The sequence below is a fragment of the Anomaloglossus baeobatrachus genome, chromosome 11 (assembly GCF_048569485.1).
Source record: "Anomaloglossus baeobatrachus isolate aAnoBae1 chromosome 11, aAnoBae1.hap1, whole genome shotgun sequence".
NCBI lineage: Eukaryota > Metazoa > Chordata > Amphibia > Anura > Aromobatidae > Anomaloglossus > Anomaloglossus baeobatrachus.
This window is the reverse complement of record NC_134363.1, coordinates 25,247,301-25,273,643: the sequence shown is the minus strand read 5'-3', so window position 1 is coordinate 25,273,643 and position 26,343 is coordinate 25,247,301. Positions and strand designations below refer to the sequence as shown.

The following is a 26,343-nucleotide window of genomic DNA, read 5'->3' as shown; positions in this document are numbered from 1 at the left end:
AGTAAAAGTCATCAATAAATGTTAAAGTCGACTTTGTAACCAATGTGAGAATTATAAATATTTTTTTAATGTAATATCCGTTCTACATTATGTTCTGAGAGATGTGATAATTAATAAAAATAAATGGATAAAGCAAAATTTTAATTCTCTTATACACATGAATTTTACCTGGAAATGAATGAATGAAAACGGACTGTATGGTAGGATACCCAGGAAGACCCCACTTCTTACCTCGAGACATAAAAAAGCCAGGCTGAAGTTTGCCAAAACTTACCTTAGAAAGCCTAAAATGTTTTGGAAGAATGTTCTCTGGTCAGATGAGACAGAAGTAGAGCTTTTTGGGAAAAGCCATCAACATAGAGTTTACAGGGAAAAAAAAAAGGCATTCAAAGAAAAGAACACGGTCCCTACAGTCAAACATGGCGGAGGTTCCCTGATATTTTGGGGTTGCTTTGCTGCCTCTGGCACTGGACTGCTTTATCGTGTGCTTGGCATTATGAAGTCTGAAGACTACCAACAAATTTTGCAGCATAATGTAGGGTCCAGTGTGAGAAAGCTGGGTCTCCCTCAGAGGTCATGGGTCTTCCAGCAGCACAATGACCCAAAACACACTTCAAAAAGCACTAGAAAATGGTTTGAGAGAAAGCACCAGAGACTACTAAAGTGGCCAGCAATGAGTCCAGACCTGAATCCCATAAAACACCTGTGGAGAGATCTCAAAATGGCAGTTTGGAGAAGGCCCCCTTCAAATCCCAGGGACCTGGAGCAGTTTGCCAAAGAAGAATGGTCTAAAATTCCTGCAGAGCATTGTAGGAAACTCATTGATGGTTACCGGAAGCGGTTGTTCGCATTGATTTTGTCTAAAGGTTGTGCCACCAAGTATTAGGCTAAGAGTGCCATTACTCTTGTCTGGCCCATTTTTGGAGTTTTGTGTGAAATGATCAATGATTTGATTTTTGTTTCATTCTCTTTTGTGTTTTTTCATTGCAAGCAAAACAAATGAAGATAATAATACCAAAGAATTTGTGATTGCAATCATTTTCAAGAAGAAACTGAGTATTCTCTGAAAGAATTGCAGGGGTGCCAATACTTTTGGCCAGCACTGTAGGCAAGGTATAATGCAGAGCAAGAAAGGAAACGGAAAAAATAGTTTGATAATTAAAGAAAAAAATTCCCTCACACTAGGATGGTTTTGTTTCTTTCGATGCCATATTAGAAATTCTCATCAAGGCAAATAAATACAAAATACATTTCCAAGTGTTCACTGTGATACTCCAATATAGATATTACTAACAAATACTGTCCATTTGTAGTGTATGAGACGAGACACTGCACAGATTGAATTCAGCACCATGTATTTCTCCATACTGGCAGAAATATGGGAAAAATCCCAAGAAGGGAAAGAAAAATAAAAATTACCGTATTTTTCGGACTATAAGATGCACTGGACCATATGATGCACCCTGGTTTTAGAGGAGGAAAATAGGAAAATAACATTTTAAGCAAAAAATGTGGTCATGACACACTTATGGGGCGAGGATCTGCTGCTGCTGACACTGTTATGGGGGTAATGTCCCCAAATTCTCTACTAAGGTACCCCATCCTGATAATGATCCTCCTGCCTTGTATATGATCCCCATTCTTGTATACATGTCCCTCATCCTAGTATATATTCCCATCCTGCTATATACCGCCATCATGATATAGCCCCCATCCTGCTACATAGCACCATTCTGGTATATGCCCTTATCCTGCTATATACTGCCATCCTCCTATATACTGCCATCCTACTATATACTGCCATCCTGCTATATATCCCCATCCTGCTATATATCCCCCATCCTGGTATATGCCCTCATCATGCTATATACCCCCATCCTGCTATATACACCCATCCTGCTACATACTTCCATCCAACCTGCTATATACCCCATCCATCCTGCTATATACCCCATCCATCCTGCTATATACCCCCATCCTGCTATATACCCCCATCCATCCTGCTATATACCTTCATCCTGCTACTATATACCCCCATCCATCCTGCTATACACCCCCATCCATCCTGCTACATACCCCCATCCATCCTGCTATATACCCCCATCCATCCTGCTATATACTCCCATCCATCTTGCTATATACCCTATCCATCCTGCTATATACCCTTACCCTGCTATATGACTCGCTACATGTGGCACACAAAAAAAATAAACGTTCATACTCACCTTTCCTTGCTCCATGCAGCATCGCTCCTCCTCCTGTCAGTGCCAGCAGCAGCGCCTCTGGAGTGTGGAGCCGTCCCCGTTCACCTGCAGCATTGCAATCTCCACCTGCCTGCCTGTCAGCTGACCTGTGTGGAGACTAGCGATGTGCACAGGGATGACATCATCGCTGTGCTCACCGCTTCTACACAGATCAGCTAGCCAGCAGACAGGAGGAGATCGCGATGCTAAAGGGGAACAGGGACAGGTGAATATACTGATTCACTGCACCGCGTGCTGCTGATGATGCGCGGGGAGCAGTGAATACAGGCGCACATGGTCACTCCAGGCTGTAGTTGCCAGGGGTGATCATGCGGGCCGACTCTTTACTATGCGCGCACCCCTCGCAAATCATCCCGCCCACCTGTCAGCGCCGGCTTCAGCGCTGAGGGATAATGGGAGTGAGGATTAGTGTGCATATGAAATGAGCGGTCACACGTGGTCACAGCAGGCTGCTACAGCCTGCTCATGCCACAGATGACCCGCTCCACCTCAGCACCCTCATTCTCCACAGCCACATTCAGACTATAAGATGCACCCCCGACTTTCCCCCAATATTTGGTGGAAAAAAGTGTGTCTTATAGACAATAAAATACAGTAATAGAGTGAGAAAATCTTTAAAAGACTAGAAAGTTCTCACCTACATATGGACTTACAAGACCCAACTTCTTCACCCTCAATATCTTGTATTTTTTAGTCATTTTTTCCTCTATCTGTCACATATATCATTCTGTACCTTTATACCAGACACAATTTACTCACATTTTATTCTCTTCTTAATTGTGTCTATTTAATATCAATAACTTTTTTATCCTTTTTTTCCATTCTGGAATTGTAGATAACTCCTGTGCTAAAGATTCGATTTCCATTATAAAATAAACCAAGGTTGGTGGATATTTATCCTTGGAAGGTCTGTAGAGGACGCAGAAAGTGGTGTTGATTGGTAGATGCCCATGTGTTTCCAGTGGTGCAACAGGGTCCTTCTTCAATATCACACAATCAATAGAGAGGGAGATGGGTGAAAAATCCAAGAATATTTATCACAAGCAAATCAAACGGTCCATAAAATAATCCACCATACAGAGGGTAAAAATAGTCCAGAAACACGAATATAGTCCAGTAAGCGCACAAATGGCCCTGGGATCAGTCACACTCATACAGCAGTCCTTCTCTAGGGAAATAAGGGTTTGTCACAGTCTCTCTGGGGTGCTGGCCACAGCCTCAGCTTCACCCTCAGAGGTTCAATCTTGCTTATTCTCTCTTGTAAGTCTCACTTAGAATGACAATCCCCCAGGTAAGCACAGAGTTTAAGTGGATCCTAGGCCCCCCTCCCGCAGACCTACCAGACCTATGGACAGAAACACTACAGGGGGTGATTACCTACAGACAATACAATGTACACCCAAGGAATACAAATAATGGACAGTGAACCACGCCTAAAATACGAACCTACACAACATTATACACAACCCCCCATATTCCACCATCACAACCGGTATTAGGCTCCTTCTGGACAATGAATTATGTGTGGTTTGCCATTGGAGAAAATGGGCTTAAAAGAGTTTTATTCTCTGTAATAGACGTTTCCGCTGTTCATTTTTATTATTACAAAAAATCAATAAAATTGTTCCCCTCTTTCTGCTTCTATAGCAGTTAATGGTCCTTGTACCCCAGACACAAATTATTACTTATGATACAATAAAGGTAATGGAATACTGAGGATCTATCTGCTGAGCAGGATACAAGCCAGATCTGCCGACCACAGAAGGAACCTTACCTTCAGCCTTACCGGTCATAATGTGGCATATAACTATGATTCGATGCCAAGTAACATCAGATACATCATTCACTGTAATATCTGGTCCCGTCCACATGTGACTGCACAGAAAGATAACTTTGAACATTTCTCTAACTAATCAGATACAATCTCAACATCCGGTCACTTGATTTTGTATATGAAGCCGATCTATATAAAGTCACATTATTTATTTCTTCTTTGGTTATTTCTTTGGATAACATGATACATTGTTTCTTCTGCAGAAGGGAATAATCTGAGAAATGACGAGGTAAGTGACTGAAAATCTATTGATAAAAGCAGGAATGACAAGGTACCTCCAGAATTTACAATATTAGTAAATTGAGTTCCCCTGTGTGTAATTTAGTCTGAGGTTTTGTTTGAGAATATCAAGGATCCGGCATCATCAGGAGATTCATGAGGTCACAATTTTCCCAATTATTTGAGGTCACAATTTTCAATTTTTTTTAAAAAAAAAAAAATTAGAAAACTATGTATCAATTACACTTTACCAATTATTGCTGCTTAGTGTTTGTATATTACATAAAATCCAAATGAAAAACATTTAAATTTCTGAGTGTATCATGAAAAATGTGGAAAAGTTATAATGGTATGAATACTTTTTGGATCTCAGTTGACGTTAGCTCATTATATATAATAATACTATTCTGCATGATTTGGCTGCAGTTTCTTTCAATAATTTTTTTGCACACATGCAGTGACTATACATTTGATCTCCATTATTTGCCTAAGCTGGCTATCAACTTTTTATTAAAATATAATATTTTCTGTTATGGCTCTGAATTTTATATTTAACTATCTGGAACATTGATAGAAGCGGCATTCCTTTCTTCGATCTCCCATACATGCATTGCTTAGTGGGAATTTAGAGAATCGCACAAAATGGACAATTCTATGATGTCGACTATTGTCTGGTATGGTCGCTATATCGATGATTTGCTGATCATCTGGAATGAAGATATGGCGACCATAACATACATTAGTTATTATTTACATTTTAATTGTCTTAATTTATCATTTATATTTCTCACCAACTCTCTGAGATAAGCTAATTTGAGATTGGTAGGTGAGGTTCACTTCTAATTAAAGATTAGAAGATCTTTTGAAACTCAATTCTAATTCTACAAAGAATTCATCCCAAAAAGTTGTGATGAATACATTTGAATACATTTCAGTACTGGAAAGCTTGTAATTGCTAATAAACTAAACATGGTGCAAAAGAAAGAGGTAAAGAGAGAAAGAGAGTAGATACCACTTATCATACGAGCTTTCATGCTACAGGAGAGAGAACATTGCTAACCATAAGAGCTTACACGCTACAGGAGAGGGAGAGAGAGGCTAAAGATAATAAGCTGCAGTTTGATAGTGGTAAGTGTGCAGCTTATTTTCCTTATTATAGTCATGTATTTTTAGGCTAGCACCTAATTCAAACATATAGGTGTTTCAGTCAGTCTTTTCTGAATTGCACGCAGTTTCTTCTGACTGAGAACCTAGAACCTCGCATTATTACTAGACTCTATTCATGATCCTATATAGCCAGGGGCCTTTGCCAATACTTGCAGATTTTTAATTGCACAAAGAAAGGCATTAAGGTTAGGTTCCCAAAAAATTAGAGATTACCTTGTCGTTTGTTTTTTGGCTCATTTGCATTAATGAATACATTTGCTAAAAAACTCTATTACTTTCATATATTCATAGCAGTTTTGCAATACCATTTTCATATATTCATTTTTTCCAGATAGTAAAATATATTTTTCATTGTTCATAGCATCCCTATAGAAGTAATGCTTTATCATTTTCCATGTTTATATTTTGATAGTGATTAGTGAGCAGCTTATTCTACTTATTATAGTCATGTATTTTAAGGCAATCACCTAATTCACACATATAAGTGTTCCAGTCAGTCTTCCACCCATATGGAGGCAGTGATTGGTTTGCAAATGTAAAGCACCCGATTTCCAAACTTGAACTCTGTTTTTTTTTTGTAAAATTGAACCTCGAACCTCAGGTTTGCTCATCTCATTTGCTCTTTTCTTTTTGGCAGCTCGCTCCTCCATGCTTCCTTTGCTTAGTTGATCTAATCAGTTTTTTGCTCTGCTGCTCCTTCTCTTCATGATGCAAAGAGGAGGAAGCATGCAATAGAGGGCACACAATTTAAAGATGGAAATAACTCAAATAACAAACTTAGCAGGTACTCACCCTCCCTGGACCAGCACCAGATCCCCCAATTCTGGCTGTAATTTTGGTGTCATTGATGCAGGGAAAAACTGAGAATAGAAGAAGCAGCGGGGATCTGGTACTGAAGCCAGAGAGGGGAAGTACCTGCTGGGTTTGTTATTTTAGGTATTTTTCTGAGTTGGGGCTCAATTTTCTGAATGTGGACAAGTCCTTTAATAGCTGAAGTGAATCTCCGCCTGTCCCCAGCTACAGCAGCTTCTGTGCACAACACTCTCTCTACAGGGGTTACAGCAGTATTCTGTTACACAAGTCTGTCTAATACAGAACTAAATGCATTAATACTTGCATAATTTTATCACTGAACTCAACAGAAACAAAATCTTTTGTATTGAAGTTTTCTCATAATGAACTGAAAGCACAGATGTTGCGGGCGGAGGATCCGCGCTCGCTAACGCTCGGGTCCGGGGCCTCTGCTGGGTGCTGCTCGGTGGCTCGAGCGGTGGGCCGGACCCGGGGACTCGAGCAGCGCTCCTCGCCCGGCGAGTGAAAAGGGGTTTGGGTAGTTGGTTTGGGGAGATAGTTTGTGACGCCACCCACAGGTTGTGGTGATGATGGGCACCAACGCTGCTGGTGACGGGGATCCCGGGAGCGATGGCAGGGAGCAGCTAGGATGTTGGTTCTCCCTCCGTGGGTAGGGGTTGGTGATCCCGGGGCCCGGTGGTGAGACGGGGAGGCTGGATGGCTGGGGGTTTTGCAGGATTGCAGGGGCAGCGCAGTGCGGTGCCGGATGGCACTGTGGTACTCACTCAGGCACAAAGGCACAGAGTCTCTGGTAAACCAAACGGCTGGATGGACGGGTCCCGTAGACGGCTGCAGTGTCTTTGCTCTCCCTGGACAGGTGATGGTGGCTGTCTTTCCCTGCACCTGTGTAGTCTGTTTTGACTCTGATGGCTTCCCAACGGTAGTCCGCTCCCCGGCATATAGGTACCGGAGGAGCCCGTTTGCCCGCAGGCGCTGGCCCTTGGATCTCTAGCCTGTGGTGGTGGCTGTGTATCCTCACGGAGTGGACTGTTGCCTTCTGTCAGGTCTTGGGTGTTAGGAAACCCCTGGGGTTCCGGTCACTGTCGGACTTCACCTTTGTCAGCGGCTCCAAGCCTAGTCGAGGTCCGATGGAAAAACCACAAAGAACTATATAAAAAAAACTCACCAAAAAGGAGCCAAGACAAATGATATGTGCACACACAGAATGTGGTGAGCCTTCCTCATCAAGATGGCTGCAGCCAAGGTGCAAGATGCTGATGTCACAGCCACTCAACCTCCACACTAAAGGGGAGGGGCGGCTGCTTAGCATAAGACATGCACACTAATAAGGCTTGCACTGGGAGCCCATCATATAATGAGTGAAATCCACAGTGTCTGAACTGTAACCTATAAATGACGCCAGAAACCCAGGTCAGGCGGGCAAAACAGCACTATATAGGTGCATCTCGCACGGATACACGAGACGCACAGTGTCTGAATTAAGGCCTATAAATGACGCACAACACCAGGTCCAGGCGGGTCAGTTATCACTATATGAGTACATAACACATGACAGGCTCACCATTTAACCACCTGAATTCAAAAGGTCCACACACATCCTGCAAAAATTGATAAAATGTGCCATACCTCAAATAGTGAGATATTAGTTTATATTACATTATTGCAGGATGTGTGTGGACCTTTTGAATTCAGGTGGGTAAATGGTGAGCCTGTCATGTGTTATGTACTCATATAGTGCTAACTGACCCGCCTGGACCTGGTGTTGTGCGTCATTTATAGGCCTTAATTCAGACACTGTGCATCTCGTGTATCCGTGCGAGATGCACCTATATAGTGCTGTTTAGCCCGCCTGACCTGGGTTTCTGGCGTCATTTATAGGTTACAGTTCAGACACTGTGCATTTCACTCATTATATGATGGGCTCCCAGTGCAAGCCTTATTAGTGTGCATGTCTTATGCTAAGCAGCCGCCCCTCCCCTTTAGTGTGGAGGTTGAGTGGCTGTGACATCAGCATCTTGCACCTCGGCTGCAGCCATCTTTATGAGGAAGGCTCACCACATTCTGTGTGTGCACATATCATTTGTCTTGGCTCCTTTTTGCGGTCCAATGGCCCTGCCTTTGTGCTTAGCTTCACTCCGCTCCCCAGTTCGGTACCGGCGGGCCACCATCTGACCCCGGTCCTACGGTTGCACGTTGATATCTATCTATCTATCTATCTATCCATATATCTATTTATTTATCTATTTATCATTTACTTTTAGATTTCTCATTTTATTATAGAACAGCAAGATATTATACCAGTATTGTGCTCCTTATTGGATTTATTTTCTCAAAGTTTCTTTGGTTATGTTGAGTCTTTTCATTATTTTCAGAGAGGAACACGACCCTATAATCAGTGTGTGGAGAGGATTGTGCGGACAGATTCCCTTTCGGGCGTCTCCAGGTAGATATTGAGCTGATGGATTTGGGTGTTATGTCTCGTGTGATGAGTGATAATGATATAACTGTAGTAAGTCATTCCACAGCAGAACATGACGTCTTTATCAGCGGTGGATCCAACTCTCCTTGTAGACGTATTTGTGGCACATGATATAGGAAAATTTGTGGAAAATTGTCCCTGCACTGCCATATAAGATAATAAAATATTAACAATAATTAATTAATTACTTAATTAATTAATATCTATATTTTCTTAATTTGCTCAATGCTAATATTTCTGGATGCTGTCAGTCATAAAGTACTATACAGTGTGCCGCTCATCTTCTTCCAGACGGCTTTATACTTTCCCCCATAGTGGTAATGATATAATTGTAGTAAGTTATTCCACAGTAGATAATGACATCTTTATCAGCGGTGGGATCCAACTCTCCTTGTAGACATATTTGCAGCACATGATATAGGTAGATTTGTGGCAAATTTTCCTTGCACTGCCATATAAAATAATAAAATATTAATATTTTCTACATTTTCCTTATTTTGCTCAATACCAATATCTCTGGATGCTGTCAGTCGCAAAGTACTATACACTGTGCAGCTCATCTTCCTCCAGCCGGCTTTATAATTTCCCCCATAATACTGTATAAGGTGGAGATAAATGTTATTAATGTATTTGTATATTGCTCCAGTCTACTCCACCATCATGTGACCGCAGTTCTGTCCTGCTGGATCACTCAGCGTCTTCTGTGGGGAGCGGAGGGCACTTTCAGTGTTAATTTATGAGACTCAGAATGAGGCAAGGAAAGCTGGAAACAGCAAAAGACGGAGACTGGTCAGTAATGTAATATAATCTCTACACACATTACTACATTACTGATTGCTAACAAAGTGGTCAATAAAATACAAAAATAAACACTGTAGTGATCCTTTATAGGGAACCTGTCACCAGATTTTGACATTCTCAACTAAAACTAGCACCTTAAGCAGCACCTGGGCTGCATTCTATAAAGTTGCACGTTACCCCCTGACCCCCCAGTAGCCCCCAATATTACACTCATAAAATCTTCCACCATATGTAAATTGCCTGGTCCAGTTCCCTGGGCATCCTAATCCGCGCCTCTTGTCCCTCCTTTCCCCACACTTCTGTGCTGATTGACGTGGATGATGTCTAAGACGCCATCCATGTAGGTTGGCAAAATCTCCATATTCCCGTCTTGTGCAGGTGCACTTCATTCTGCCCTATTGTTGGCAGACCCGATAACATAGGTGCACCTATGTGAACTGTCGGGTTCTCTGAGCAGGCATACAATTTTTCCTGGCGATGTGGATGACATCACCCACTTGATTCACATTGCGAGGGAAAATCTAACGCCTATCTTTTCGGCTCTGCTCAAAATAGACCAGAGCGAAGTGCGCCTGCGCGAGCCGAGAATATGGAGATTTTGCCCACCTACACGAATAACGTCCCAAACGTCATCCATGTCAATGAGCACAGAAGGATGGTGAAAGAAGGGACAGGAGATGCAGATTAGGACACCCATAGGAATGGACAACTTACATACGGGACAGAAGATTTTATAAAGGTTTTGAGGTGGCTGCAGGTGAGGTCGGGGGGTAACATGTACTTTTATTCAATGCAGCACCGGCGCTGCTTAAGGTGCTAGATTTTGTTTAGAAGGCTAAAATCTGGTGACAGGTTCCCTTTAATAAAATGATAGAACGTCTACTGCACAGACACGATGATTACATAATAGACTGTATCATTATTACTAGTAGTGATGAGCAAGTACTAAAAAGCTCGGGTGCTCGAGGGTCGGGCCGAGCATCCCAAGATACTCGTGTACTCGGCCCGAGCACCGAGCCCAATGTTATCCTATGGGAGACCCGAGTATTTTTATGAAATGACCCCCGGCAGCATGTAGAAACCCTAAAAATGTCACAAAAGTCTCAGAAGAGTGCTCAAATGACATGGCAACTGCATGCGGAAGATCCCTTGAAGCATTTATCACTCAAAAGTCACAGCTGTGAACAATTGTGTCCGCGTTTTACGCCATTTTTACGGACTCACCAGAAAACCTTCCAAAATGACACCAAAATGAATTTTCATGGCGGAAATGTTAAGGGCACATACCCAATAGTGAGATAGAGCTGGTGTATGTTACTTTTGGAGATTAAATGAAAGATTTTACGTGAAAACATTGTGTGGCACTTCGATGTCCCTGAGAAGAGACGTACATGAAGGCCTCTTGAGTCTAATGTGCCCATTTTGAGGAAGTGGGTCTATTGTAGTATAGCCCTTTGGCAGGGCAGCCAAAAATTAGGAGGCTCCACGTTGTCCCTGGATAGAGACGTGCATGAGGGCCTATAAACCTGAAGTGCCCATTGTAAGGAAGTGGGTCTATTGTAGTATAGCCCTTTGGCAGGGCAGCCAAAAATTGGGAGGCTCCACGTTGTCCCTGGATAGAGACGTGCATGAGGGCCTGTAAACCTGAAGTGTCCATTGTCAGGAAGTGGGTCTATTGTAGTATAGGCTTTAGGCAGGGCAGCCAAAAATTGGGAGGCTCCACATTGTCCCTGGATAGAGACGTGCATGAGGGCCTGTAAACCTGAAGTGTCCATTGTCAGGAAGTGGGTCAATTGTAGTATAGCCCTTAGGCAGGGCAGCCAAAAATTGGGAGGCTCCACATTGTCCCTGGATAGAGACGTGCATGAGGGCCTGTAAACCTGAAGTGTCCATTGTCAGGAAGTGGGTCTATTGTAGTATAGCCCTTAGGCAGGGCAGCCAAAAATTGGGAGGCTCCCCATTGTCCCTGGATAGAGACGTGCATGAGGGCCTGTAAACCTGAAGTGTCCATTGTCAGGAAGTGGGTCTATTGTAGTATAGCCCTTAGGCAGGGCAGCCAAAAATTGGGAGGCTCCACATTGTCCCTGGATAGAGACGTGCATGAGGGCCTCAAAACATTGTTCCCATTGCAAAGGAGCGGGTCTCCTGTCGTTGTAATGTCCATTCTGAAAGAATGGGCGAAAAAATTTACCACTGGGGGTATACCTGAAACAAAACCCTAACTATTGTAACGGTCATCATGGTGGCGCATGAGGAGAAGGAGGAGCAGTCCAGCGATTATCCAAAGTCCAGAAGTGTGTACCCATGGGTCAGTGGAGGTACATGGCAAATTCCCGTTACAAACTTTAAATTCCGCTCTCATTTGCTGGTGGTGTGGTGAAGTCTGGCCCAATCCAACCCTTGTTCATCTTGATCAGAGTCAGCCTGTCAGCATTTTCAGTTGACAGGCGGGTGCGTTTATCTGTAATGATTCCACCTGCGGCACTAAAAACACGCTCTGACAAAACGCTAGCGGCAGGGCAGGCCAGGACTTCCAAGGCGTAGAGAGCCAATTCATGCCACGTGTCCAGCTTAGATACCCAATAATTGTAAGGCACAGAGGAATGTCGGAGTACAGTTGTTCGATCTGCAAGGTACTCCTTGAGCATCTGGGCAAACTTAGGATTTCTTGTGGCACTACCCCGCTCCTCAGGGGCTGTGGTACGTGAGGGGCTGAGAAAACTGTCCCACATCTTAAAGACTGTTCCCCTACCTCTGGCGGATTGGACTTGTGCCCCTCTCGGCTGTACGCCTTGGTTGTCCACTGATTCCTGACCTATGCCGCTAGCGTTTTGTGAGGGGAATGCTTTTCCTACTTCCGTGACTATGGCCTTCCGGAACTGCTGCATTTTGGCTGACCTCTCCGCCTCGGGAATAAGAGACATAAAGTTCTCCTTGTAGCGTGGGTCTAACAGTGTTACCAACCAGTAATGATTGTCGGCCAAGATGTTCTTAACGCGAGGGTCACGAGACAGGCAGCTTACCATAAAGTCAGCCATGTGCGCCAGACTCTTAACAGCCAGTACTTCAGTATCCTGACCAACACGATGACTGAACATGCTGTCCTCCTCCTCCTCCTCCTCCTCCTCCTCATCTACCCTGTCCTCTGGCCAGCCACGCTGAACCGAGGATATGACTGGTGTGCATGTCATATCCTCAATTTGGCCGGAGAGTTGCTCCATGTCTTCATCCTCCTCCTCGTCATAGTCCTCCACTGCACGTTATGATGAGACGAGGCTGGGCTGTGTGTTATCACCCACACCCACTACTGTTTCTTGCTCCAACTCATCGCGCTCCGCTTGCAATGCATCATGTTTGTTTTTGAGCAGAGACCGTTTTAGAAGGCAGAGAAGCGGTATGGTGTCGCTAATAATGGCGTCATCACCACTCACCATCTTGGTGGAGTCCTCAAAGTTTTGGAGGATAGTACATAGGTCGGACATCCATCTCCACTCCTCAGGTGTTATGTGTGGAGTTTGACCCATTTCCCGACGGCTTAGGTGATGCAGGTACTCAACAACTGCCCTCTTCTGCTCACATATCCTGACCAACATGTGCAGAGTTGAATTCCAACGCGTGGGGACATCACACACCAGTCTGTGAGCCGGAAGATGCAAACGGCGCTGAAAGCCGGCAAGGTCGGCTGAAGCAGTAGGTGATTTTCGAAAATGTGCAGACAGGCGGCGAACTTTTACCAGCAGATCAGACAGCTCTGGGTATGACTTTAGAAACCGCTGAACCACGAGGTTGAGCACATGGGCCACGCATGGAACATGTGTCAGCTGGCCTCGCCTCAAAGCCGCCACCAGGTTCCGGCCATTGTCACACACAACCTTTCCTGGCTTTAGGATCAGAGGTGTGAGCCAGTGATCTGCCTGCTGTTTCAGAGCTGTCCACACCTCTTCTGCATTGTGGGGTTTGTCACCTATGCAGATTAGCTTCGGCACAGCCTGTTGCCGCTTCGCCGAGGCAGTGCTGCAGTGCTTCCAGCTTGGGACTGGTGTGGAGGGTAAAGTGGATGAGAATGCGCAGGAGGAGGAGGAGGCTGAAGAGCATGACATTCCGGAGCTGTAGAGTGTGGGTGAAACCCTGACTGAGGTAGGGCCTGCAAACCTTGGTGTGGGAAGGACGTGTTCCGTCCCTCGCTCAGACTGGGTCCCAGCTTCCACAATATTAACCCAGTGTGCCGTCAACGAGATGTAGCGGCCTTGCCCACAAGCACTTCTCCACGTGTCTGTGGTTAGGTGGACTTTGGGTGAAACAGCGTTGTTCAGGGCACGTGTGATGTTTTGTGACACGTGGATATGCAATGTGGGGACGGCACACCGGGAGAAATAGTGGCGGCTGGGGACCGAGTAACGTGGGACAGCTGCCACCATTAGGTCGCGGAATGCTTCTGTCTCCACCAGCCTAAAAGGCAACATTTCCAGCGCAAGCAGTCGCGAAATGTTAGCATTTAGAACTGTGGCATGTGGGGCGTTGGCAGTGTATTTGCGCCTGCGTTCAAAGGTTTGCTGAATGGATAACTGAACGCTGCGCTGGGACAAGGACGTGCTTGATGATGGTGTTATTTCTGCGTAGGCAACTGCAGGTGCAGGACCGGAGGAGGCTTGTTCGCAGGCAGCATGGACAGGGGATTGGCTCGCATGCACAATAAGCGAAGACGTAGCAGTGACATCAGCAAGCACTGCTCCTCGACTCTGTTGTACTTCCCACAAAGTCGGGTGCTTGGCTGACATGTGCCTGATCATGCTGGTGGTGGTCATGCTGCTAGTTTTGGTACCCCTACTGATGCTGGCATGGCAGGTGTTGCAAATAGCCTTTTTAGAATCATCTGGAGCCAACTTAAAAAACTGCCAGACTCGGGAAGACCTAACATTTGTACAGGCACCTTGTGTCGTGTTGTTGTTCCGGGGAACGGTTGCCTGACTTCTGCCTGGAGCCACCACCCTCCTTCTTACTGCCTGTTGGGATGCTACGCCTTCCTCCCCCTGTGCACTGCTGTCCTCGCTCTGCATATCCTCCTGCCAGGTTGGGTCAGTTACTGGATCATCCACCATGTCGTCTTCCTCTTCCGCACCCTGCTCCTCCTCCTGACTTCCTGACAATTGTGTCTCATCATCGTCCACCCCTTGTTGAGACACGTTGCCAACTTCGTGAGAACGTGGCTGCTCAAATATTTGGCCATCTGTACATACGATCTCCTCATGACCCACTTCAACATGAGCTGGCGGGAGGCCAGAATGTGCGAATGGAAACGTGAACAGCTCTTCCGAGTGTCCAAGTGTGGGATCATTAATGTCCGAGGACGTGTACTCAGCCTTGTGGTAGGAAGGAGGATCAGGTTCTGAAATGTGCGGTGCAGTATCACGGCTACTGACACTTGACCATGTGGAAGACAGAGTGTTTGTGGTGGTGCCAATCTGACTGGAAGCATTATCCGCTATCCAACTAACAACCTGTTGACACTGGTCTTGGTTCAAGAGCGGTGTACTGCTGCGGTCCCCAAGAATTTGGGACAGGACGTGCGAGCAAGTAGATGTGGCCCTTTGTTGTGGCGAAATTAGAGCTTGCCCACGACCTTGGCCTCTGCCTGCACCACCATCACGTCCACTTCCTTGTTCGTTGCCAACGCCCTTGCGCATTTTGCAATGCTGTGCTGACGTGTATTCACTAGACTTGTGCGTTATATCCAAGTTTGTGCAAAACGCACAGAAGTGCACCTGTACGCTGCCACCGACAGGCACACACGTGCGGTTTTTAAATGCAAGCACGGACGCACTAAGAACCTAACAGGTTTTTAGGAGCGACAATTACTGAGAAGTCTGACACTATCAGACACTGCTGACTGACGTGTATTATACACTAGACTTGTGCGTTATATAATAGTTTGTGCAAAACGTGCACCTCTACGCTGCCACCGACAGGCACACACGTGCGGTTTTTAAATGCAAGCACGGACGCACTAAGAACCTAACAGGTTTTTAGGAGCGACAATTACTGAGAAGTCTGACACTATCAGGACTGTTTTAGACTGTGTACACCAGCCCCAGATATGATGAAGGCTGGTATATGGTCACCACTAGGAATGGCTATATACCCTGCCTGCCTGCCTGTATACAGCTACAATAGTCCTGAGAAGGACTCTTCTGGTCACTAGCCTGTATTCCGACCTGGCTATACCCTGCCTGCCCTGCCTGTATACAGCAACAATAGTCCTGAGAAGGACTCTGCTACTGTACTCCGACCTGGCTATACCCTGCCTGCCTGTATACAACTACAATAGTCCTGAGATTGACTTCTGGTCACACTGTTTGCAGCCCTGCTACGGAAATAACTATAAAGGGCCGCAAACCTTTCCCTGAAGCAGCAACACTCTCCCTGCACTGACTGTCTGGATGGCTGTGAGCAGAGCACAGCGCGCCCGCCGGTATAAAGGCTCGGTCACGCTGTGCAGGCCGGCCAATCACTGCAATTCCACAACTAACAGGGCTGTGGCATTGCAGTGGTCTGCCAGCCAATCCCTGCATGAGGGCTGGCTCTCAAAAGAGCGCCAACATGCAGGGATGAAGACCACGAGTACAGCACGAGTATCGCGAGATTACTCGGTCCCCGCCGAGTAGCCCGAGTACAGTGATACTCGTGCAAGTACCGATTAGTGACAAGCATACTCGCTCATCACTAATTACTAGTACTATTATTATTGTTATTTCTTTTCTTGTAGGTAAACCCTCAGAATGGACCCTGGAGATGATAATCTGACCACATCTAATACAACTCTGGACAACAATGACCGGTAAGTTTATTTTCCTAATTCTGTATTTTTTGTGAGATATCAGTGCAGACTCCATTCTCATCTATATCCGAGCCTCTGCCCCGATTACATCAATATTCATAGGGATAAATCAGCTCCACCTGCAGCGTCATTATTCCTACCACAATGATGGAAACTCTGGATAACCCATCAACCCCTCTACACATCAGTGTCGTCCATCAGGCGTCAGTGGTGTCTGTGGAGCAGAGGATTCGGCTCTGTATTATGGCTCCTGTATAATAACACAGATGTGACCGGAGCCGGACATAGACTTTCTCACTGGGTTCAGTTATTGGAAGTCACAGGGGTACAGCACACATTTTTTTAGCAAAAGATCCTATAGAAAGCAGCAGACATGTCCAGATCTGCTATATCCACAGCCGAACAGGTCCATCACATCTGAATATGTCCTTCCTAGACCTGTCAATCATCTGTAGCTGCTCTGCCGGCCAGGGGGCAGCTCTGGACTAAACTCATCCCAATCTATGGTCTTGTAACTAGACTTTATCTGAAATGTTGGAGAGGGTCAGAAAAAAATATATACCTGTCTGTAATTATACAGCCGGCTGTGCTCTTCTGCCCGTGGTTTGTGCAGCATTTTACCCCTGACAGGTTCCCAATATGACCATAGAATACTTACATTTTGGGGAAAGTTAAGGATGGAAATATCTGCGAGTACGAGCCATTGTGTATCACTCAGATCTCTGGATATAAGGTCATAGGAATTGCAGCTTCACCCCATAATTATACTGAATAGCCATTGTAAATTACATTCTCTACCTGGCTTCTTTTATATGTGAGGGTTTATCTGGTTCATAGAGGATTAGGGTTATTATGGGAATCCTGTTTATGGGTTTCTTGTAGCCTATGTGCATTTTTTAATTGTTTATAATTTCTTGTCAGTTTTTTGCTTCATGTTGATAAGGTATCATATATTGTTACTCCCGGTCCTCTGTGCATACTTTATATCCTCTGCATAGCTGTAATGTAAAGTGTCAGCTCCGCTGGGGCACGGTCAGGGCCGCCGGCTGCTTCAGCATCGCTGTACCGTGTATCACATCCCCTGCGGTCTCAGCACAGATGCACATTACAGATTGTGATGAGAACACAAGGGATTGTATTCACGGTACATTGCAGCTGAGGCACCTGGATGATGTGCAGCCCCGAACAGTTACTAGAAGACCGGATTGGGGGCATCTCCCCTTCTACCCCCAACACCCCCTGCTATGGTGAACCCTGCAAGGTAGACATATATGAAAACATAAATTATTAACTTTCCTAACATCTACCCCATCCTGTCTCCTCAGGTCTGACAATTACAATGATCCTCATTATTATGAAAGTATTATAAAGAAGATGTCAATTACACTTTTTAGCATTGTTTTTGCTCTCGGGATTATCGGTAATGGATTAGTCATCTGGATTGCCGGATTCAGGATGAAGAACACAGTCAGTGCCGTGTGGTTCCTCCACCTGGCCATCGCGGACTTCCTGTGCTGTGCGTCTCTGCCTCTGAGAATTCATGAGTGGGTTGTATATTACTCATTCTTCTCATACAGTCCTTTCTCAGTATTTCCACATTGCACAGCAAACATTATTCTCTTTAATATAAACATGACCTCCAGTGTTCTCCTCCTGACGGCCATGAGTATTGACCGCTGGGTGTCCGTCATGTGGCCATTCTGGGCAAAAGTTCATAGAACCTGTAAAGTGGTGAGAATCTCTGCAGCGATCATCTGGGGGCTGAGCCTCATTGTAGCGGGTGTACTGCTTTGCATGTATGACAACCGGATAGGTTATCTAGGTGAATGGTGTATATATCATACACATCTAAGTCCTTATAACCGAGAGTCAGATGAGACCATGCAGCTGATCAGATTAGTTACAATATGTGTAATCCCTTTTCTCATCATCGTCACCTCTTATGTCACCATCTTCTACAAGATTAGAAAAAGTAAGAGATCCCAGAGATCTCAGAGATCCTCCAGGATCATCACCGCTGTTATATCGTGTTTCTTCATCTGCTGGTTTCCATATTACATTTGGCCACTGATACTCGGGTATTATGATTTACATGACTTTCAATACCAGATATTACACACCATTTTTTTCACCCTGGCTTGTCTTAACAGCTGCATGAATCCAATCATTTATGTATTTATGGGACCGGGTTTCCGACAAGGTTTCTTCAGATCCGTCCCCGCCAGGGTAGAAAGAGCCTTAAGTGAACATCCTAATGACCTGTGCAGAGAAGGAGAAGATACGGGAAATACTCGCTCTACTGATGTGTAATATATATTCCTGTTATCTCCTGTATGTGACACCTATTAACCCCTTGGAGATTTGTCCATTTTTAATTTTTTTCACTTTCTTTCCTTTCTCCTCTCCTTCAAGAGCCAGAACATTTTATTTTCCATCCTCACAACCTAATGAGGGATTGGTTTTTTTTTGTAATATAAATTCTCATTTTTAAAGTTATCCTTCATTTTGCCATATAATGTGCTGAAAAAGATGAAAATAAATCTTAAATTAAGTGAAATGGTTAAAAAAAATCTGTAATTCCTCCATATTTCTTTGGGTTTAGTTTTTACTGTATTGTTACCCAGCAGTGCGATTCCCCCGGACATTACATCCATGGTGACTACAGATGAGCGGATCGATCTACGGGGGATGGAATTAGTGTCAAAATTCCATGAATTCACTTGAATTTAACCCCTTCACGGTCTCGCCTTTTTCCTCTTTTTCACTTTTATTTTTGTCTCCTCTTCTTCCAAGAGCCATAACTTTTTAATGTTGTGTCAATACGGCCATATGAGGGCTTGTTTTATATGGGATGAGCTGTTCTTTTGAATGTCTCCATTCATTTTACCATATAGTGTACTGGAAAATGGGTAAAAATTGTGTTGAAAAAAAAGTGCAATTATACATTTGTTTTTTTATTATTATTTACCATGTTCACTATGTAGTAAAACTAATCAGGCAATGATTCCCCAAGTCAGTACAAGCTCGGAGATATCAAACATGTATGGATTTTTTTATAGAATTGGTGATATAAATATAGAAATTTTCCCCCCAAAATAAAAATGCGGCATTTGTCGTTATTTTCCAAGACCAGTAATGTTCTCACTTTTCGGAATCTGGGGCAGTGATTACTTATTTTATGAGGAATATCTGATTTTTTTCACTAATATCATTTTTGAGCCATCATTCCCTTTGGATGTACCAGTACATACAAAGTCATAAAGGGGTTAATGAGAACTAGTAATAGGAGGAGGATAGGGGTAGTATTCTGCTCTGCTGGTAATGGAATCAAGAAATCTGGAGACTGTATTCAGGATAGGACAATGCAGTTTATTCTCTTCACGTTTCGATGGTTAAACAGCTTCTTCATCAGGTTCTCCTGATCCGATCCTGAATACGAGCTCTGGATTTCTTGATTCTATTACCAACAGTTGAAACTACTACTCCTATCCGTCTACTATTTATTTCCATTGTGGGATTTCCCTACCAGAGTGTTCTCCAGCATATGTCATACTTTGCCTTCTCAGTTGTGGGTTAGACAACCCCAATAGGTGAGCAATTCCCTTACTCCTCCCCTGGATTAATCTCCGCCGGATAAGACCCTGTTGCTCTTGGTGTTCCCTTCTCTTAATGAAAACGATTTAATTTACATTTTATCCGATCTCTAAATAAAGTATTAAATAATCGCAGAGAAACGTCCCCCTCAGTCCTGGAGAAGTAGTGGACAGCCGGAGGTCTCTGATGTCGCTCCGGTATTATTTCTTATCATGTATCCATGTGTTTTATAAATTCTTCCTCTGCCTTCAGTTCAGCTTTAAGTCCAGCGTCGCTCGGTGTTTCCTCTGTGACCCTTTATAGATCCCCATGAAATTGTTCCTCTTATCTTCCCAATAATGTAATAAGTGATGGAAATGTCCAATTTACACAAAATGTTATCAATAAAATTGTCAGCCTAAAGCACAAAAAAGAAGGTTCACATCAAATTTTCCACCGATGTAATTGTTCTGATCTGAAGAATCCTGTTTTCGGGTCATTGTTTGCTATATATCGATCACCACAATAAAAATTACCCTCAAAAATATTGAATATTATTTCTTTTACACCATTTAATTTTTTTCCTTTACATTAAATTCTACAATTAATGTTGTCAGCTAAAACTAGAAGTCGTTCAGCAAAATAACAAAGATCTTGATCCACAAAAACAAGTTTCATTGATGGAAAATAAAAAGTTCTGGCTTTTTGAAGAAGGAAAGGAAGAAAACAAAAACTAAAAAACAGAAAATCCAATGTTCGTGATGGAGATAACAGATGTGACAATGTCTATTATGATTAGTTTTAATTTCACAATTTTTTAAAAGGAAAAAGGTAATTCTTTTTTTTTTATTTTATTATTTTATTTTAGATTTCGCTAGATAATGTGACCCTGTGATAACTTATTCTTTGCACTGCGATCACATAGTATTACAGGATATTGGATAAATCTCTTCTGAAACTCAAACAGTGACTGATCCTCTCAGGAGAAGCAATATGGCAGCGATGGTGAGTGACATCCCATAATCATGTCACCTGGGAAGATTCACTGCACTAAATGCCAAAGTCATAGATCCCACATATGTACATATAACATATAAATATGCAGTGTGTGTGTATATATATATATATATATATTGGTATATAAATATATGATAAGTAATATATTTATGGATAGAACATTCTATGTAAAGTTGTGTTTCTTACATAGGTAATATCATCTCAGATTTTTATAGTCAATCACAGGACGGAGCCCAAGTTCCAGCCTAGAAATGTGTGTAATAGGTAGAATGTGTCCTGTGCCCGGAGAATATTACTCCAGTGTATTCTTGTATCTTTCTATCACTGATGTCACTAATCACTAATAATCTTATATCTGTAACCTGAGCAGTATTTGCTGATATAGAAGTTACAGGAGTAAATGTGCGACGTATTTCACTCTGCTCCAATAATAACAATGTTATATCACAAAAAGAGAAATAACAATGGTCTCTCGCATTGTAGTAATGTGGCATTGTAATGTCTCTCTGGAGATTAATCTTACTCCTCACAGTTGTGTTTCTTCTAGAGGTAATATCATCTCAGACATTTATACATTATTCACAGGACGGGGGACCCCAAATTCCAGTGCAGATGTTGGTCCGGAGGTCGGACGTACCCTGCACCATGAGAATATGACATTACCTATATATTCTTTATATACATTAATATATATTAGATATTTATATATATTATATTAATATATTCTTTTTGCTCTCGTGTTATAATGTTCTACCATATATAATCTTATATCTGTGTAACCAGAAATGTATTTTATCAATGTCTAACAGAATATAATGAGCAAAATGTATTAAATGTATAAAGAAGTTGCAATTATAAAAATATGATAATAAATAAAAGTCAAATATGAAAAAGTCATCAATGAATGTTAAAGTCGACTTTGTAACCTGAGAGTGTAAAAATTATAAATATTTTTAATGTAATATCCATTCTGCATTATGTTCTGAATGATGTTATAATTACTAAAAATAAAGAGATTAAGCTAATAATTGATTCTTCTATTCACATGAACTTTACCTGGAAATCTGAATTATTGAGAGTTTATTCTCCGAGAATGTAAAGTCCTTTATTACCGTATAAACAAAGAAAATTCAAGTGGTGCTCACTAATGTAAATGAACAATCTTTATTTCTCAAACATTAAAATCCAGCAGATGACAGCTGTTTCGCTACACAATGAGCTTCATCAGGTTCCCACCTATTATCTGACATAGAGCATACTCCTTAAATAACTTACACCTACATCAGTGCAAGAAGCCATTTCGATAATACAGTGATAGACATTTCAAACTATGATGAGTTCTCTTCCCCTGATGAAGCATCTTGACTACAAATGAGAAACGTATGTTGGGGTCTAATTCTGTTTGGTGCACATGTGTCTGGCCTTCTATCTATTTCCTATCTGAATACGACGGGTAGGTCTCTTTTATATATATATATATATATATATATGTAAGGAGGGAAATCCAGGGCACTACTCAGCGCGCACTGTGTCCATTAAGAAAAGAGTCTCTTGCCCAAAGGCTAGAATCAGTGCAGAACCGGGTTGCTTATATATGAAGATCAATTGTCATCCAATATAAGAAAAGAAAAAAGAATATTGCACTCACCGTTTTTTTGCTGTGCAGGGTGCAGTTTATTCAATGGTGGAGGTTACATGTGTGGAGAGGGTTGGTAGGGGAGAGAGTACACGCCATACGTGGCAGACGACAGCTGTTTCGCACCTGTCCGGTGCTTCAGCTGGACCAGCTGAAGAACCGGACAGGTGCGAAACGGCCGTCGTCTGCCACATACGGCATGTTAATATAGTGTCTTACCTCGAATGTCCTACTGCCGTTTGATGATGTAAAGGTGTTAGCTCGTGTCATGTTATGGCAGGCTAGGCAAGACTCACAAGGAAAAGAGCCCCAGTTAGTCCTGGGCAAGTTAAAGAGAGGTTGGATTTTAGGTACACAGTGGCTCTGTACCAACTGGTCCTTTAGATTTTTCCCCCTTCTAGATGTCATTAGGGGTACGTTTGGGAGTTTGGGGCCCACCACACTATCAGTTTTTAGAACGGCTCAGTGTTTATTTAGAATTTTTCTAATGTCATCCCACTGGTTATTAAAGGTGGTAATAAACCTTAACGGACCCTCCTCTTGTTCTCTCTTCTTGCCTCCAATGAGCAACTCAGGCCTCTTAGCATTTTTGGCGCGATTGTACCAATTTTTAATAGACCGGTGGGAATATCCCCGCTCTCGGAATCTAGTCCTAAGATCCACAGCTTGATCTTGAAAGTACTGTTCTGTTGAACAGATCCTCCGAGCACGGAGATACTGTCCCACCAGTATTGCTCGTATCGTAGAGGCCCGGTGACAGGAGCTAGCGTGGAGGAGCGCATTGACTGAGGTCTCCTTCCTGAACATGTCCGCCTGTAATGAGCGATCTGAATGCACAACCAATTTCACGTCCAGGAAGTCCATCTCTGCCGGGTGACATTTATAGGTAAGCTTGATGCCATACTGATTCTTGTTGAGGGAACAGATGTAATTCTCCAACTCCAACGTGGTGCCCCTCCACAGAATCAGCACGTCATCAATATACCTTATCCATTGTTGTACGGGGGCGTCGGTCTGTGCGTCACCTCCAAACACCTCCCTCTCCCAGTACCCCAGGAAGAGGTTAGCGTAGGAGGGCGCACAGGCCACCCCCATCGCGGTCCCCCTCTTCTGCAGGAAGAACTTATCCCTGAACGTGAAAAGGTTGTGCGTAAGAATGAATTCCAACAGATCATGAATCAACTGGCACAGTTCCGCATCCAGACTACTCATGTTCAGGAAAAAGTTAACAGCCCTCAGTCCGTGCTGATGATCAATGCATGTATACAGTGACTCCACATCGATGGTTGTGAGGAGGGTCCCATCGTCCACAAAGAGACCATCCACCCGCCGTAGTACGTCAAGAGTGTCCCGGGCATAGGAGGGCAGCATTTCCACCAGTGGATGTAAATAGTGTTCTAAGAACCTACATACTGGGTCGCACAACCCTCCAATGCCCGAGACAATCGGACGCCCCGGGGGGCAGACTGGGTCCTTGTGGACTTTGGGAAGCAAATAGAAGGTTGGTATTACAGGGCATCTGGTGGTTAGGCCATCCAGTACCTTCTTAGTAATTATCCCTTGTCTAAAGGCCTTGTCAAGGATGTCATACAACTCTACCATAAACTCACTGAGTGGATTATAAGTCAGGGGGATATATGTATGACGGTCACGGAGTTGGCGACCTGCTTCTTTTTCATACATATGGCGTGGCCACACCACCACATTCCCCCCTTTATCGGCTGGTTTTATGATGACATCATCCAGCTCTCTCAATTCTTTTAGAGCCCTACGTTGATCAGAGGTGAGAATATCTCTTGCGTGTCCCTTATTTAGATTTTTAAAATCCTCAGAGACCAATTTGCAAAAGATCTCCACCTCTGGGCAAATTGAGAAAGAGGGGAAGGTGGTGGAACGGGGGTATATTGAGGTCGGAAAACGAGTCTCTGGGCCTTTTACCATTTGCGGGGAGGATTCATCCAGTTCCTCAAGAATAGAAATGGCCTCTGTCTCGGCATCCGTCAGGGGGGATACGTCCAAACTTCTTTTCGCATGTAATTTTTTCAACACAAGTTTTCGGGAAAATAGGTGCAAGTCCTTAATTACTGTAAACAAATTAAAGTCATAATTAGGTACAAAATTCAAACCAAGACCCAAAACCTCGATCTGAGATTTGGTTAAAACCAAATCAGAGAGGTTAATCACCTCCAAGTTGCACCCTTTAGTCTTTTTCTTTTCTACCATCTGGGGTGGTGTGATAGTACGTTTTACACCACCCTGGTTAGATTGTTTCTTGGATGATCCAATCAAACCACCGAAAGATGTAAGGGGGTCGGCACGTCTTTGTACTCCCTCCTCTATGGACGATAATGATGAGAAAGACATAGAGCGCGACTTGGAGTTTTGTCTCTTCCTAGTTTGACCAAAGGACTTCCATCTATACACCATGCCGCTCTTAGAATCATTCAGGTCCCTCTTGTATTTCTTTGTTTTTGCGGCAATGATTTCTTTTTCCCATTTTTGGTACTCTTTGTTGAGTTCCTCCATCAGCTTAGACATGGCCTCCCCTGACAGTAAGTTGGTAAGTTGTTCTTGTATATTATTAATTTCTGCTTCAATCTCAGAGAGAGATTTAAGATTGGCCTGTATTAGAAGGCCCATATGGCCCCTGGAGCAGGAATTGAAAAAATCCTCCCATTTTTTCTTAAAATCATCATCTTCTACGATGTAGGAAGGAAAGACCCTGACTCTAAGACCTCTTGGAATAAGGCCCCTCTCCAGATATCTTTCGAGAAAGGCCTTATTCCACCAGAGCCTAGTTTTGCGGTTAAGCAACAATTTCATTTTATCAATCAAGATGTTATTGTCCCTAGACGGTGCATCTAAAACTACTTCCATGTCCTCGTTAAACACTTGGTCAAGTTTATTCTGCCACGTGGACTCACGGGCTTTGTGATCCATCCTTGCGGAAGAAGCTGTGAATACACACAGAAAAACAAGCATAAATAAACATATCCGCAATTGTGGAATCATATATGCGGCAATCTTATGACCGCACAAGCACGTCCTTAAAATACAGACTAATGAACCAAAGAGAGAAAAGGACTCGGCGTGCAAAAGAAAAGAATCATAGCTAGTCAAAATCACAACCATGGATAATGCATGTAAAATTCATCTTTATTATAAGATCAGATAAAAATCAGGTTGGATTATCATTATATATAAATATAGTTCAGTACAAAAAATATATATGTATAAAGATCACAGAGTGAACAAGGACAGGGAAAAGCAGCACATTATCCCAGGCATGGAAAATAGGCTGGTCATTATATCCCTCATGGGATGCCAAAGTAACTCACATAACAGTTGGAGCAATGTCCCATGGGGGAGGCAGAGTAGACTAGGCTAATTAGATAAATAAAGGGTGAAGTATGTCACATCCATGTAAATGGAGACTCCATATACCAAATCATATGTTTAAGGACTAAAACCGCCCCAAGAAAACACAAAGGTATCAACTGGAGTATATAGCAATTACATCCCACAAGCCTAGTCACACTTACCCATATGTCAAATCACCCCAGCCAGATCGCAGAGTTGTGTGCCCCTACGCGTCTCGCCTAAAGCTTCATAAGGGGGAAGTATAAAGAAAAAAGTGCCAGTAAGGAGTGTGTAGCCAGGTGAGGTTTATAAATCAAATCGCCAGAGCTGATAGGTGAATCAAGC

The 26,343-nt window shown here is 43.4% G+C and overlaps 1 protein-coding gene across 1 annotated transcript; it reads left to right on the top strand.

Annotated features, from left to right (window-relative positions):
- The first annotated feature begins 16,353 nt into the window (after positions 1-16,353).
- LOC142256552 (formyl peptide receptor-related sequence 1-like) lies at positions 16,354-18,787 on the top strand. Its single transcript, XM_075328309.1, has 2 exons — positions 16,354-16,412; positions 17,738-18,787. Exons 1-2 carry the CDS (start codon positions 16,354-16,356, stop codon positions 18,720-18,722), a joined length of 1,044 nt encoding a protein of 347 aa, XP_075184424.1. The 3' UTR covers positions 18,723-18,787.
- Positions 18,788-26,343: the final 7,556 nt, after the last annotated feature.

Bases quoted from the DNA above. Each gene is read 5' to 3' on its own strand.
- LOC142256552 (XM_075328309.1), top strand. From the start codon at position 16,354: ATGGACCCTGGAGATGATAATCTGACCACATCTAATACAACTCTGGAC. The intron at 16,413-17,737 runs GTAAGTTTATTT...CTGTCTCCTCAG, and splicing joins ACTCTGGACAACAATGACCG to GTCTGACAATTACAATGATC.